The 15,759-nt window shown below is 36.5% G+C and overlaps 1 protein-coding gene across 1 annotated transcript in view; it reads right to left on the bottom strand.

Annotated features, from left to right (window-relative positions):
* sgip1b (SH3GL interacting endocytic adaptor 1b) overlaps positions 1 to 15,759 on the bottom strand; it is a 33,192-nt gene that overhangs the window by 8,470 nt on the left and 8,963 nt on the right. The window contains 17 exon segments of the mRNA XM_079877433.1: positions 2,250 to 2,405; positions 2,513 to 2,643; positions 2,647 to 2,716; positions 2,718 to 2,917; positions 4,701 to 4,822; positions 7,066 to 7,743; positions 8,811 to 8,885; positions 8,989 to 9,069; positions 10,540 to 10,604; positions 10,741 to 10,816; positions 10,923 to 10,947; positions 12,213 to 12,224; positions 13,749 to 13,760; positions 13,861 to 14,045; positions 14,169 to 14,226; positions 14,318 to 14,374; positions 14,499 to 14,523. Of these exon segments, the coding sequence (XP_079733559.1) occupies positions 2,250 to 2,405; positions 2,513 to 2,643; positions 2,647 to 2,716; positions 2,718 to 2,917; positions 4,701 to 4,822; positions 7,066 to 7,743; positions 8,811 to 8,885; positions 8,989 to 9,069; positions 10,540 to 10,604; positions 10,741 to 10,816; positions 10,923 to 10,947; positions 12,213 to 12,224; positions 13,749 to 13,760; positions 13,861 to 14,045; positions 14,169 to 14,226; positions 14,318 to 14,374; positions 14,499 to 14,523 (2,028 nt within the window).

Genomic DNA, 15,759 nt, shown 5'->3' with positions numbered 1-15,759 from the left:
GTTTATTTCAAAGAACTGGTTTAAAAATAATTAACTGATTCATCTGAGTCATTCTAATGAGTTCCCAGAAGTTTTTATCAGAAGCATTTATGTGCAGTGAAAAAGTATTAAGTAACTTTTGTTTATATAGCATTGTTATATTAGTATTATTTAGATACTACTATAGTATTATTGATATTTTTTAATAACCTTTTTAAAGTTCTGATTTTAGTTTTTCAATTTTAGTAATTTTAGTTTCTTAAAATTTCTTTAGTTTCTCTAATTTTTATGTTTTAGTTAAAGGGGTGGTATAATGCCCTTTTCACAAGATGTAAAATAAGTCTTTGATGTCCCCAGAGTGTGTATGTGAAGTTTTAGCTCAAAATTCCCCACAGATATTTTTATATAGCATGTTAAAGTTGTCAATTTTTGAGGGTGAGCAAAAACGCATCGTTTTTGTGTCTGTCCCTTTAAATGCAAATGAGTTGCTGCTCCCGGCACAGAGGGCGGAGCTACAACAGCTTGCACTCACACAGTCATGCACTGAAAATTAAAAAAAACGTTTAGCCTTTTATGTTCAAACCGGAGTCAGAAAGATGAAGAGACTCAAGAAGAAGTGACAACATGTAGACAACATTTCTGAATAGTTAGTTGATGAATTTATGTAGCTTACGTGTAGTTATCTTCTAGTCACTGATTAGCATATTCTGTCTTGATCATCTATAAATCGTGTTCAGGGGGCGGGGTTTATGTCAATTTTATGGCTGGTGATGTCACTAACCCGAGAGGAATGTTGTGTAGTCCCTACCAGCCGTTTGTTGTAGTCCTTAAAAAGAAATTTCTGTAAAAGAAAATATCTCCCTTTGCTTTGAACTTTGAGCGTCGTAACTTTGCAGATGTTGTTTATGCTCAAACAGCAACATTACACACTAACTAAAGTTAGAAAAGTGAAATCATAATCAACCACCCCTTTAACAATTATAACAGTTATACAATAGCTATTTATTCAAAAGCAATGTTACATTGTCTACGGTTCCAACTAGGGATGAACATTATACCATATTGGTTATTAGCCGATATTATAATTTTTAAATGTATCTGTACTGTTATTGTTTGATATATTGTTTGATTCAACATCAGCTGATTTTCAGCATATTTTTAACTGTTCAAGCTAATTTTCCCTATTTTTACATTTAGATTACCTATTAGACGTCATCTAATGCTTACAGGTAATCAACATCAATAATTTAATATTTTTTTTTTTAATATAATCTTTAGTAGAATTAAAAATGAATATATATTTTTCATACTGTACATTATAATGTCGTGATGCCTAAATTTGCTTGTAGCTGTCACAGTTGAGTTCTTTTTTAGTTTGCTTTCTGTCTGCTTTTCCCAGCCTGTCGGTGCCGTAGTTAGTTCCCTTGGTTACTGATTTGATTCATCATTCAGTTCAGCTGTGCGAGTTTGATTACCTTTGTTTGCTCTTGATTTTAAGGGTACGTTTACACGACAACGACATGCTTAAAACGGAGAGTTTTCTGTGTACAGATGACACTATTGTCAAAACGATCCCCATTCACACGGATCCGCGAAAACGACTAAAACGCTGTTTTCTGCTGCCAGGCCATTAGATGGCGATGAAACACTATAGATTGAACACGTAATACACGTTAATGACGTCATCTTTTCACAAATTCGAGTATTTGTTGTTTACACAGAGACCGTTAACTTGCACTTTGAAACCCGTTTTCAAAACTTTGCATTTTCTGACTCCCAAAACGCTGTTGTCGTCTGAATGAATGGCTAAAATGTTACGTTTTTAGTTGAAAACAATGTCATGTAAACATCCTCTAAGTTCCAGTGTCTCTGTTCTCATTTGCCTGGTCTCATCAGTGCATAACGGTTGTTACGTTTCCTGTTACTCACTTTTGAATCTAATCTTTTTCGTCGTGTGTTCTCAACAACCGGTTAGTGACAGTAGCATTTAGGTTTTAGTGTTTTGTTTTTAATACATTTAGAGAAAATAATATATAATTTGTAATACTGACCATAACATAAACATAAATATTGGTTTATTGATATCAGCCATTATTTTAATATTGAGACAACTCTAATTTCAACATCACTCACCTAAGTTCTACTCTCAAGCAAAGTTCTCCTTTACAGTGGGATGATTACAAACTATTTCTAAAACGGGTTGACAATCATTAAAACGCCTGGTTCAACTGAACGATTCATTCATTCACTAGTTGCAGGTGTTGTATTACCAGCACAGCAGCTGAGGGTTGGGAAGGACCTGGTCCAGCTGACTGTACTGGCTGATGGTGAAGGTCAGCACTGGTGGACTGGGGTGGCTGGAGAAGTGTCTGGTGATCCCTGCTGGGAAAGACAGCACCATCTCACCAGTGATCTTCACCAAACACCTACAACACACAGCAAGACACGAGAGAAAAACATTCAATTCAACAAATTTTAACTAAACATGAGCTAAATTCAAAATCTGACTTTAAAATATGCCCTGCAGGCTTACCTAGTTGGATCTGCTCCTTTAAAGTAGGCGCTGATGGTCTCCGTGAAGGCGGCTGCCACTGGTAGAGTGTCTTGGGGTCCCATTGTGAGAGGACTCGGACCTCTGGAACATGCTGAAATACAGAAGGAGATCTAATTTGATCTAAATATCACACAACTTACTGAACTGAAGAAGGCATTATGCCTTGTTATCATCTTCACACTGTATATAATCAGCGATAACTGACTTGGGACAGCTGTGTTGTGGCCCACCTGACACAGAGAGGTTCAGTTCTCGGCCTAGTGTAGGTGTGGAGGCTGTGCTCAGAGAGGTGACAGAGGAGATGGAGGAGGTGCTCTCAGCTCTGGCCAGAGGAGCAAAGGGTGGAGGACTCCAGGAGTGGATCGGGGGACTGAAGGGACGGGCCTGAGGGGAAACAGAAATAACAGCTTGAACCAGTGATTATAAATCTGACGCCTAGTCCACACTCTCTTAGTGAACAATTGCAACTATTGTTGTCTTTGAGAAGTATATGGGTATAAATACCCATAAATACTTGAGGTTAATGTTTGGATCTTTAGAATTAGTGAGAACAACCAAAGCAATAATTTCCTAGGCCTTCAGCACACATCCAAAGATGACTTTAAATATTTAAAATGAGATAAAACAAGATTCTGATTAAGCTAAAACAGACACAAATCAAGATGTAAACTGAAATCATATTTCTTATTTTACTTTGTGTCCTTAAAGGTATAGCGGAGGATTTTTTACTTCCGGGTGGATCACCTATACTATTGGTCCTCCTAATTGTCAATAATTCTGGTGAATCAATCAAACTTTTCAAAAAGTGGAGAGGTGAAGTGGAGTCTTATCTAAAATTCGGAAAGATCCTCCACTATACCTTTAACAACTGCCATTTTTATTTAAAATTTATAAAAATTAAATGTGTTTTCTAGACCTTGGAAGTCATTAATTTTTTTTTTATAATGAATATAATTTGTATATAAACAAATGTATATATAGTTTTTGGCAAGCTCCAAAATATCTTTTGGGGTTGGAATTGCTATTTGTAAAAAACTCACAAACTAGAAAAGTAATGTAAATTCATTGGTTATAAAAAGTGCAAACCATTAAGAATATTTAGTTAATGGAATTGAATCTAATTATTTTTGTTGTTTATAATTATTTTTATTTTCTTATTTTACTTATTTTCACATATAATACAGTATTTACTGGTAAATTACCAGAAAGAGATCATGTGTGAACAGGACCTTTTCAAAAATACTGGTAAATCGGTTCTGGCAATTTACCAGTACGAGAAGTTGTAACATTACCATGTATTATGAGTGTACGAGGTCCGAAACGGGAAATCATAAAGTTGTTATGGAGATGACGCGATTACTCCGTGGTGTTTACAGTAAGCTCTACTGCTTTTTAATAGTTTTTCTATGTTAATATTTGACCATTGCGCCATGTCTCTCAACTTTTTTAAACGTGTCACGCTCGAGACCCTCCCTTCTTTTCCATTCATCAGCGCTGCAGCTCTGCAGTTGGATACTAATATGTGCATCTCGTGTTTTTAAGAGAAAAAACACGTTTTGTGTGATCATCTCCCTATGCCTGTCCCTCAAAAGTAACACTTTATTTTTTTTTTACTTAAGTATAAAGTTGCGCTTTACACTTAAGTGGAATCCGTATGTTCGTTTGGCTGGAAGCTAGTTATATCACTTTAAAAAGTTTTAAATATGGATATTTTTCTAACACAAACACATCACTTCGCTTCAGAAGGCCTTTATTAACCCCTCAGAGCCGTGTGGAGCACTTTTATGATGGATAGATGCACTTTTATGGACTTCAAAGCAGAAACGGCCATTCACTGCCATTATAAAGCTTGGAAGAACTAGGACATTTTTTTATTTAACTCCGATTGTATTCGTCTGAAAGAAGAATGTCATATACACCTAGGATGGCTTCAGGGTGAGTAAATCATGGGCTAATTTTCATTTTTGGGGGAACTATCCCTTTAACGCTAAAAAGCCAGAACACCGTTGCTTGTATGAACAACATATTTGTGTAATTCTGGTAATTTTACCGTAATTTACTGGGATTACAGTAGGCTAATGTCTTTGACAATATGTTGAGAACCACTAGGCATCTTCTTTTGAGGTGAAATTGTTCAAATGTTCCACAGCAGTGGAGAGAGTCATACCAGATCTGCTAGGTTTGGTTTTCCAGGTGGTAGTTTCGGTCGTGATGATGGTCTTGGTGGAAGAGGCGGGATGGGGCTGCCAGCAGACAGTGGAGTGCCAGCACGTGCGGGAGAAGACGGCCCTAAGGACATAAAATAAGATAATTATTACAGAAGTACTTCAGTGTGGTCATTCATTAATTTATCATTAATTATTATTATTATTAAAGGAACAGTTCACCCAAAAATTAAAATGATCCCATGATTTACTCACCCTCAAGCCATCCTAGGTGTATATGACTTTCTTCTTTCAGCCAAACACAATCAGAGTCATATTAAAAAATATCCTGGCTCTTCCAAGCTTTATAATGGTGTTGAATAATGCCTGAGTTTTTGAAGCTCCAAAAGTAATCCATACGGCTCGATGGGGTTAATAAATGCCTTCTGAAGTGAAGCGATGGAAAATATCCATATTTAAAACTTTCTAAACTATAATCACTGGTTTCCGGCAACGGCCATACGCGCCCTCACGAGAGAGTTGAGTTCAGGCGGAAGGGTGACCTCTGACTCGATGTATGATGTAGGAGTAGCGTAAGCTTAGGTGCGAATGGACCCCTCTCGCGAAAACAGTTTTTTGTGAACACGGATACAACTGTTGCCAGAAGCCAGTGATTATAGTTTTAAATATAAATATTTATATATTTCATATTTATATATTTATATTTGTATGGTATTTTTCTTACAAAAACCCATCGGTTTGCTTCAGAGGGCATTTATTAACCCACTGGAGTTGTATGGATTACTTTTATGACGCATGGATGCTATGCAAGGATATTATTTAACAGAACTCAGGTTGTATGCGGCTGAAAGAAGAAAGTCAGATACATATAGGATGGCTTGAGGGTGAGTAAATGATGGGATAATTTTCATTTTTGGGTGAACTAATAATATTATTATTAATGCAGCTGTTAAGATAATAATAATGGTTCAATCAAGGCTCCTGTTGACATGGTGATTTCTTTCATTTGTTCAGTTTTATTATATAATAATAATAATAATTGTATTGGTTCTCATTTAGTTTCATGGATTATTAATAATACTGAATGAGTTTAAAATATTAATAATACTCTGTCTTGTAACAGTATTTCTCTGAGAAGGTGAAAACTGTAATCTCTTTTGAATAAATTATTAATCTATCCATTTCCCTTGATGAAATGTCATATTGCCATTATGCCATTACAGCAGTACGGAGCCCTGCACATGACATAAAGTACAAAAACAAGAATTTGTTCCCACAAATTATTGATTAGTTCCCTTGTTTTAGTTAAATCATGGCTATAGTATAACTAAATTAAACAAGGGAATTAATTGGTAAAACACGACTACAGTGGTTTTTCTTTAGTACTGTATGTCATGTGCTCAGTACTTTAGTGAAGTAAGATGTTAAATATTTTTGGACAAAGGAAATAATTAAATTTAGGTGTGCTAGCCAATAAGAGAACATTCATAGTTTATTTTGCTCAAAAGCAACTGAACTTAAACCTGAAAAAACAAGCTAAGATCAGTTAGCTCCACGGATGCAAGCTTTAGCATTTTGAAACTCTCCATTCAATACTGTAAGACTCCACTGGTCTAGAAATTAGTCTTTTTTTTCTTTCTTCATTATTTCCATGTCAATTTGTCATTATGCTCTCTTCAGTATTAAAAGGATATTCCACCCAAAACAAAAATAAATAAATCTGTCATCATTTACTCACCCTCATGCCATCCCAAATGTATATGACTTTTTTCTTCAGATGAACACAAGCAGATTTTTAGAAAAATAATCCATCTCTGTGAGTCTGTATACTGCAAAGGACCTCCAAAGTTGATGCTGATTCGGCGGTAATACTTATGACAAATAAATGTCTTCTAAAGCGAAACAATAGGTTAGAAAAATATTTTAAACTTTTTTTTGAATTACTGTAAAAACCATCGCTTCCGGTCATATGTGGGTTCATGAGAGAGTTGTGAAGCACTACAAAAGTGCATCCTGATGCACAAGCGAGAAGTGATGCAGAAACACAGAGGATGTTTACATCAAGCATGAATAATGTATGACCATTGGCAGGAAGCAATGGTTTATAGGTTTAAAAGAGTAGCTATTTTCTTACTTTTCGTGTTAGTTTTGCTTGGTTTTTTTAAGAGTCAACTTTGGGGGTCCCATACACTTGCATTATATGGACTCACAGAGAAGGGTTTTTATCCTTAAAGATCTTTGTTTGCATTCCTCTGAGGAAAGAAAATCATATACTGTACAACTGGAATAGCATGAGTACGAGTAACTGATGAGAGAATTTTCCGTTTTTGGATGGAGTATCCCTTTCAGTAACAACTGCTAACTTACCACTGCCGGGCCCCGGGGAGCCCATCACACTCCTGTAAGTAGGAGGGGGCAGTGGAGGCGGGGTTCCTCTGAAGCTTCCTGCTGCAATGTCTTTGGGTGATGTGCCAAACACAGTAAACTCGTCCCTCATGCTCGCCAAGTCAGGGGTTCTTCTACTGTCGTCTCTCAAGGTGAGAGGGGAAGGTATGGCTCCATATGGAGGGTGGTCCGCTGGCAGGAAGGGCAGTCCAGGGCTGGCAGGGGTCACAGGGGACTCTAGGGTGAGCTCAGGCTCTGGGAGCTGAAAGCAGCAGGGAAGGTCCAGGGGACTCAGAGGAGAGTCTAAGGGCGGTGGTGGTGGAGGTGAATCTGGAGGCGGGATGGAGTGCAGGGGGGGAGGGGGCGAGGCGGGAGGCGGCAGGTTGAGGGGCGAGGTCGGAGGCGAGTCCGCAGGGGAAGAGGACAGAGGCGGGGAAGGGGCGGGTTCATCTGGTGGAGGAGGTCTGGCGGGAGAGCCCTCGCTGAAGCTCACCCAACTGCACTGCACCACATCTGATCCAGACCTGGGCGTCTCTACAGGCCCGAAAACACAGTCCAAGTCAGGCATAAATGCCCCTGCGGCCGGGTCAGATAATGAGGAATCCTGATAGGCCGAAGCTGATCCATGTCCTCTGACACTAGGAACCACGCTATAATAACCTGATTGGAAAGAACAACAATGAACTGTCAAATACTCTTCCATCTTTTTCACCACCACCAAAAAACTAGGGGTGTGCAATATGTATTGCATATATGTGTATATAATTGTTGTTTTAACAGTGTTGAAGCTGACATTATCGAGTATGTCGCTCACTGCAAAAACATGCCTTGAGAGTGCACACACTCTCTTTTGCCTTGTAAAATAGAGTTAGAATGTCCCCAAAATTCAATATATGGGGCAAAAATGACCCTTTATGAGCTTTTGTATTGAATAACTTTTTATACAACAGTTCAATAAACAAGGAAATAATATTGTGCTACATTTTAGACACAATGTTGACGATATAGTTTTTTTGCTCTATTTCACCAATGAAAATAGTTTCAAACAAAGCTGCAATGAAACTGTTGTGCGTCTCTGAGCAACACACAATGGACACTGTACTATCCCATGAGGCCAAAGGAGAGGATTTGTGAATGGCAGTGAAGCCCCATGGTTCGGCACGCATGTGATTCACATATTAATTGCTAAGTTTGAGCCTCATTGAGGGATAGTTTATCATTTGCATGTTTTTTTCTTGCCAATTCAATGCAATTTTGTTTTAGATGCAGCTTCTGTAGCAGTTCTGCAGTGCAAAAAAGATTTTGTTGATATTGATTTCATTTGATTGGTAACAGCCTATATTGTCTTATTATTCTAACTGAATTTATTGATCAAATGTAAGAATTTGACAAAATATGATGCATATATCTAATAAGGTTAGAAAAAAATTCCCTTATAAAGGTAAAACGCCCCTGGAAATCAATTTAAGGTGTCAAAAATGTCCACAACAGACCTAAACCAGTAAAGGTACCAGCACAAAAACACACTCAGCAAAATAGTCAAATTATCGTTACTGACAAAATCATAGAAAATATTGGGATATCATTTTTGACAATATCGCACACCCCTACCACAAACATAAAGCTAGGAACAAGTATTCTAGAGAAAGACGATCCTGGAAGTCAGTTCTTTGAAAAGAATGAAATGACATGTTTTTGGATGCTTAATTGGAACTGTCAGTACGTACCGGAGGATTCTACAGAGCTAGAGCTGCGTCCAGGTGGAGTGACAGGAATGTTCTTTGGAGGAAGTGGAGGCGGAACTGAAAAGACAGTTGACAGGGCATGTTCGGAAAGAAGTACTACCTTACTGAATATTGCGCTGAATAAAGACAGTTTTGTAAGATGATGAATGTGGAGCAGTACCAGCAGTGGGCAGAGATCTGCTCAGAACACAGGTGGAGAGAGAGGCGGACTGACACCAGGGCTCCGGCTCAACCAGGAACACTGTCATTAACATTAATGAAAGAAACGCCCATCAATACAATACTTGACCAACACAAATATTTCATAAGGCAAAGCAAAGCAAGACAGAATAATTTTTTTCTGATAAACTGATAACCTGTTAACTGTCACCCCCTTTTTGAGCATTGATTTGAACTTAAATGGTTGTAATTTATGAATACTTTAGAATACAGACGCAATTCTCTTTTTAAAGGAAACACTCAGCAGATTATTGCAGAAGTGAAAGTAGCTTGCAAAAATAAAAGTGTTAAAAGTTATAGAAATGTAAAGAGTTCATTGTAAAGTAAATGTACCGAACTGAACATTTTTTTATACAGAATATATATTTTACAAAATAATTTGGACTCTATAATGGCTAGAAAATCAATGCCATATGTCATAATGCCAAGTTGATATCACAAAATTTGAGCCCGCTAAAAGGATTTATTGTATCATGTCTATGGTAACGCAATGTCCAATTTCAAAACGGTATTCATAGGATGACTTTTGAGTGTTTAAAGTGCCCCTGGTATGCTATTTCCCATATTACCTTTTATTTAGTGTGTAATAAGGTCTGCAAAGTTTTAAAGATCAAAGCAGAAGACAAATAAAGTGATTTTTTCTCCTAAAAGAAAGGATCGATTGTGAACTGCTGAAACGAGTCGTCTGCAATTCCAGTCTTACTTCCTGTTACAAACCTACGTAACATGTAACAAATTTGCATAATGCCAACCAATGGTCTTCATTGGCTGCCCACAAACAACCGGCCCTCAAACACTGTAGTTGTAGGTGAGGTCTGGTAGAGTTTGGTTTGTGTTGTCAATCGTCGAGAAGACGCTGTTTTCGGCGCTGCAAATCCACTTTGCATGCACATCAAAAGGACTCGCGCTGGAACTGATACAGAAAAACCGATGCCATCATTACTGTTCGTAACAATTTGTGTACAAGTGCTGAGGAAGCGTCTGGAGCTGAAATTCAAAAACGGTAATGGGAGTTTCGTGTCTGGCACGTGCTAAAAGCAGTCGACCAATCACAACAGACTGGACCATCTGACCAATCAGAGCAGAGTATTATCACTGAAAGAGTCTGAATCTTTGAGCAAACGGCTTTTAGGCTCTTTGAGGAATGAGGTAATGCTGCAAATGTATAATATTAATTTTTTTTTTATAATTTTTTACCTTTGATGCTAAATCTATTGTAGGAGACCTCTGAAATCAAAATTAGGAACATTTAAAATAGCATAATGGGGCAACTTTAAGCTTTCAAATTATGCCTAATTTATGATGATTACTAAAATTTGTGGTGGGGAAAAAAAGGCAATAAAAAAGTGTGCCAAGAGTCCTGCTACCGTGACACTGACGGTTAACAGGATAATCTTGTAAACCACATATAACATTTTGCCACATAAAATAACCCAGCAATGTAAGGTTATTTATAAGTATGAATGTAACTTTCCATATTGGAAAGCGTTACCTTCTGAGTTGTGTGCTTCAAAATTGGTCTCAAACGGTGGGCCGAAAAACGCTGCAGTGTGCTCTCTTTTTATGCGAGACAGAAGAAAAACAACAAGTCCAAAATATACCAAGAGTATGCAGGCAGTGAAATTTAGAAAGGTTACTCAACTGAAAATGAATAATTCAATAGTGAGCAGAACCACAAAGTTCCATAACTAACCTGGGCGGGTCTGAACCAGGCCCTGGGGTTGTCGTGGGTGTTGGAGTAGATCGTCTTGGTCTGGCAATCTCCTCACCTGGAATATGCAAAGAAGACAACTATTTAAAAGTGACCGCCATGATCGACAAACTGGAGTGATACGACAATACAAGTCATGTCGATATTTCCAAATTAACACTCACTTGACAGGTTTCGTTTCATCTGGCACTGTAACAAAGGTCACAGAAGAAGATAACAAAGACATTTCAAGGACCACAAACACTATATACAACATTTATATGAACTAACATGATGGGATAGAAAGAAAATGTTTTTGAAAGAAGTCTCTTGTGTGAACCTAGTTAACATCTTGCAAAATACTTTTTTATATAAACTTGCAACTGCCAGTTCTAAAGTCAGAATTGTGAGTTAGAAAGTCAGAATTGCGTGATATATAGTCGTATTTGCATTATAAAGTTAGAATTGCGAGATATAAACTCCCAATTCTGACTTTATAATATGCAACTGAAATTGTGTGATATAAGTCCGAATTGTGTGATATAAAGTCCGAATTGCGAGCAAGCTTCCATAGTTTTCTATTTTAATATATATCAAAATGTAATTTACTGTATTCCTGTGATCAAAGCTGAATTTTCAGCATCATTACGCCAGTCTTCAGTGTCACATGATCTTTCAGAAATCATTCTGATATGACGATTTGCTGCTCAAGAAACATTTCTTATTATTATAAATGTTAAAAACAGTTGTGCTGCTTCATGTTTGTGGAAACTGTGAAATATTTGTTATCAGGATTCTCTGATCAATAGATAGCTCAAAAGAACAGCATTTTGTAACATTATAAATGTCTTAACTGTCACTGTTGATTGCTTTTAAGCATCGATGCTTAAAAAAGTATTCATTTCTTTAAAAAAAAAAATACTTTTGAACAATAGATACAAGTTAGAGGTGGGCAATATGACCAAAATTGAAATGACCAAATGAACGAGACAAAACAATAGAACTAATATTAGAAAACTATAGTAAATTCTGATTAGATGGGCCACAGTCAAAAGTGGAAATATATGCATACCTGCGACCACATATTATTTTTATGCAAATACTTACAGCTAAATCTCTACCCTTTGACACATTTCTACCACTGCACTGAATATACAGTCCCATCATGTGAGATAACAGGTATTATTTGGCACCTGGACATTGTTTTCCATCAGTTCCATTTATCATTGAAAACTAATGAAGCTTCTCTGACACAACTGATGAGCGGCAAACATCTTCAGGTAATGGACAACAGAGACTAGGTGCCAACACTGAACTCCATCTGACATTCACACCCAACATGCAGTACAGTAACACAACATGAAGCATCATCACAATGAAATGTTCAGTGTAACAGCTTCTATTGCGCATGCAATAGCAACATCAGTATCATATCAGTACATTTTGGTAATCACATTTACAATAACCATACTTACTGGACTTCGTCTCTGAGATCAGCAAAAAAGGAGAAAGAACAGACCTGGTCAGAGAGTGAGTAACAGATCAGTACTATTAACAAAAACAATATTTAGAAGAGGAAAACATGCGTGATGGATCTTTCCAGGTGGAAGCACACTTCTTCATTATACATGAAAGCATTAATGCATTATAAATGCATTTCTGTGACTCAAAGAGTACAAAATGTTACTAGCAACAGCATGTTTATGGGTTTATATAACTTGAATGCAATGCATTGTCAGTTGCTTTGGATAAATGCATCTGCAAAATCCATAAATATAAAATCTACATAAAGCCAGTAATTCAAATAACTTAAACCATTTCAATTAAAAAAAGAATTTATCGCTCATTGTTTACTTAAACACAGTTCTAGGGATGCAGCAATATTAAAATTCTGAATGATGCTGTTAAAATAAAAATAGTTGCATGTTATGGCCAATAATCAATCAATATTAAATTTCAATACTCTTTTGTCTAAAAAACTTAAAAAACACACTAAAAACTCAAATAAATGTAAGTGTACAAGTCATCACAACAAACAATGTATGAAATAATAATAAAATGTAATAAAGTGCCGTTCAAAAGTTTGGGGTCAGAACGTTTTTTATAAAGAAATTAATACTTTTATTCAGCAAGGGTACATTAAATTAATCAAAAGTGACAGTAAAGGCATTTATAATATTACAAAAGGTTTCTATTTAAAAATGTATTACTCAAAGATAACATATATATCATGGTTTCCACAAACCTATTAAATAGCAAAACTGTTTTCAACACTGATAATAGTAATAAATGTTTATTCACCATCAAATAAACATATTAGAATGATTTCTGAAGGATCATGTGACACTGAAGACTGGAGTAATGATGCTGAAAATTCAGCTTTGCATCACAGGAATAAATTACATTTATGTATTGCAATAGAAAACAGTTATTTTAAATTGTAATGATTTTTCATAGTATTACCATTTTTACAGTATTTTTGATCAAATAGACACAGCCTATGTGTCTTACATGAGCTATAGTCCTATAAGCATTACAGACTTCTTTCAAAAACAATAAAAAAAATCTGTCAGACCCTAAACTTTTGAACGGTTGTGTACAAGAATGTATGAAAAATGGATGTTTGTTCTGAGTTTTGCTTAAGCTTACAGGTGTTATTTAATTATTAGTGTTTTCAAAGATTAACTTTAAGTATTAGATGAGAGCAAAAATATTGAAAAAAATTAAAAAGTAGTGGATATGAGTATGCACAAACAAATACCCAATATCGACAGACACCAATAAAAACAACAACAACTAAACTGCTAAGTCTTAAAACTTAAGTCAAGTTTATTTATGCATTTCAGATTAATTTCAAGCATTGTTGATTATGGTTAAATTCAATTGGATTGAACTACAATTTTTCCAGTAAAGCACTTTTGATGGATTCACCATTTGCTGTTATGATCCTGAGAGCTAAGGTATACTAAACTAAGGTAAAACCAGACAGAAGTGTAAAAACACTTGCTTACCGGGCTCTTTCTCTGTGTGAGGAAACAGAAGAACAGAGGAAATCATCTCAATATTTGAATGTGAATATTATTATGGGACATAAGCAGTGTAAAATAAAACTTAAAGACGAACCAGAGGGGAAGGAGATATGGCCAGCGTCCCCACTGAGGCCTTCAGCTCATCCATAGTAGATACTGTGCAGGTTCCACTGTTTGCTGCCAATGGCTTGATCCTGATCTTAAATTTCTTCCCATGCTCCTCCTCTCCCTCTCCCTCTGATTCACTGGAGGAGCAGCCCATCTTGACTTTTGAAGCTGGTGAATCTTGTTATGGAATTCCATAGTTTTTTCTCTTTATTTTTATACAAATTAAAGGTCAGAAAAGATGTACTGTGAAGAAATGAATACAGATCAATATGCATGTGAAGACTAAAAGGATATTTCCCCCTTGTTCTCCAGGTTTAACGCTGTACCCTTCATCATCCACATCAGGAGAGTTCTGTTATGGTACAGACAAACACATGAGGCATTACATTCACAGGAACTATAAAGACCGTATGAAAAATCAGCATTCGGAGAGATTTACTTACATATCGATCCCAGTCGATCTCACCGTAAAAACCATTGGGTGCACCATTGGCTTTTTTCTGGGAATAAAATATATAGGATGAGACAATGTAAGAACGATCACAATGAAATAATAATTCACAACACTACCTAAACTAAGTTTGTAGACCGTTTATTCACTTTCATGGATTGTGTTGTACTCACAGATTTTTCTTTGTCTGGTGATCCACTGAAAGAGATGAAAGCAATTGTTTAGAGTATCAGAGTTCAGATATATGACAAAATGATAAGTATATACGTATGATAAGTACAGGTCTATTATTAATGTACTATCCATTTTAGATTTTAGACCTGCGAGGGAGCCGGGGCCCACTAGGGGGCCTCAAGATGGCTTACAATTATTTAAAATAAGACAATAACAAGCGGTAAAAAACCCAAAAGTATTAAAAATCTACTACTAAAAACTAAAAAACGGATTCACACTGTCTTGAAAAAATATGTGATTTCTAGCACTGGATAAGTCATGTAAATGAATAAAATCATATAACTCCACGGCTATTATACGGTGGCCGAGAGACAAAATTGAAAAAACACCAGGAAATTCAGAAAACATCTTCATCAGTTTGACAACAAAAGTGCTGCAAATACTCACAATGCAACCAAATATAGAAATGCGCTGCAAATACTCACAACGCAGCCACATACAGAAACGTGCTGCAAATTGCACAGACCACAACGGAAATGTTTAAGGGGAACCCAACAAGTGATGAACCTGGCTGGGCTTTTTGTTCAATGTCTACTCGTCAGTGGTGTTGTCGATGACCTGAAAAGTGAGTTTTTTGTTTATTTTAACGTCATGATCATATGTGTGTTGTGAGTATTTGCAGCACGTTTTGTATTTGGTTGCGTTGTGAGTATTTGCAAAGGGTTTCTCTGTTTGGTTGCGTTGTGAGTATTTGCAACGAGTTTCTCTATTTGGTTGCGTTGTGAGTATTTCCAACGGGTTTCTCTATTTGGTTGCATTGTGAGTATTTGCAGCACGTTTCTGTATTTGGTTGCGTTGTGAGTATTTGCAACGGGTTTCTCTATTTAGTTGCGTTGTGAGTATTTGCAGCACGTTTCTGTATTTGCTTGCGTTGTGAGAATTTGCAACGGGTTTCTCTCTATTTGGTTGCGTTGTGAGTAGGGCTGGGTAAAAAATATCGATTTCTCGATTTTAATCGATTCTCATTTTTACGAAACAATATCGATTCTTAAATCCCAAGAATTGATTAGTCATCCTGTTTTCAGTTGATGAATGAATGGATCATTGTTGTGCGCATCCCATTCAATAAATCGCAATAATCTTTGTGCTTTGTTATTATTGATATGAAACAAAGTCTCAGATTTCAAATTACGTCCATTTTCTTACGAAATTCAAAAACATAATTACCGCTGTGGCGTGAGATCGCTCTGGCGCAGCTCT

Source organism: Squalius cephalus (genome assembly GCF_949319135.1).
Source record: "Squalius cephalus genome assembly, chromosome: 7".
Taxonomy (NCBI): domain Eukaryota; kingdom Metazoa; phylum Chordata; class Actinopteri; order Cypriniformes; family Leuciscidae; genus Squalius; species Squalius cephalus.
This window is presented reverse-complemented; position numbering and strand designations above follow the sequence as displayed.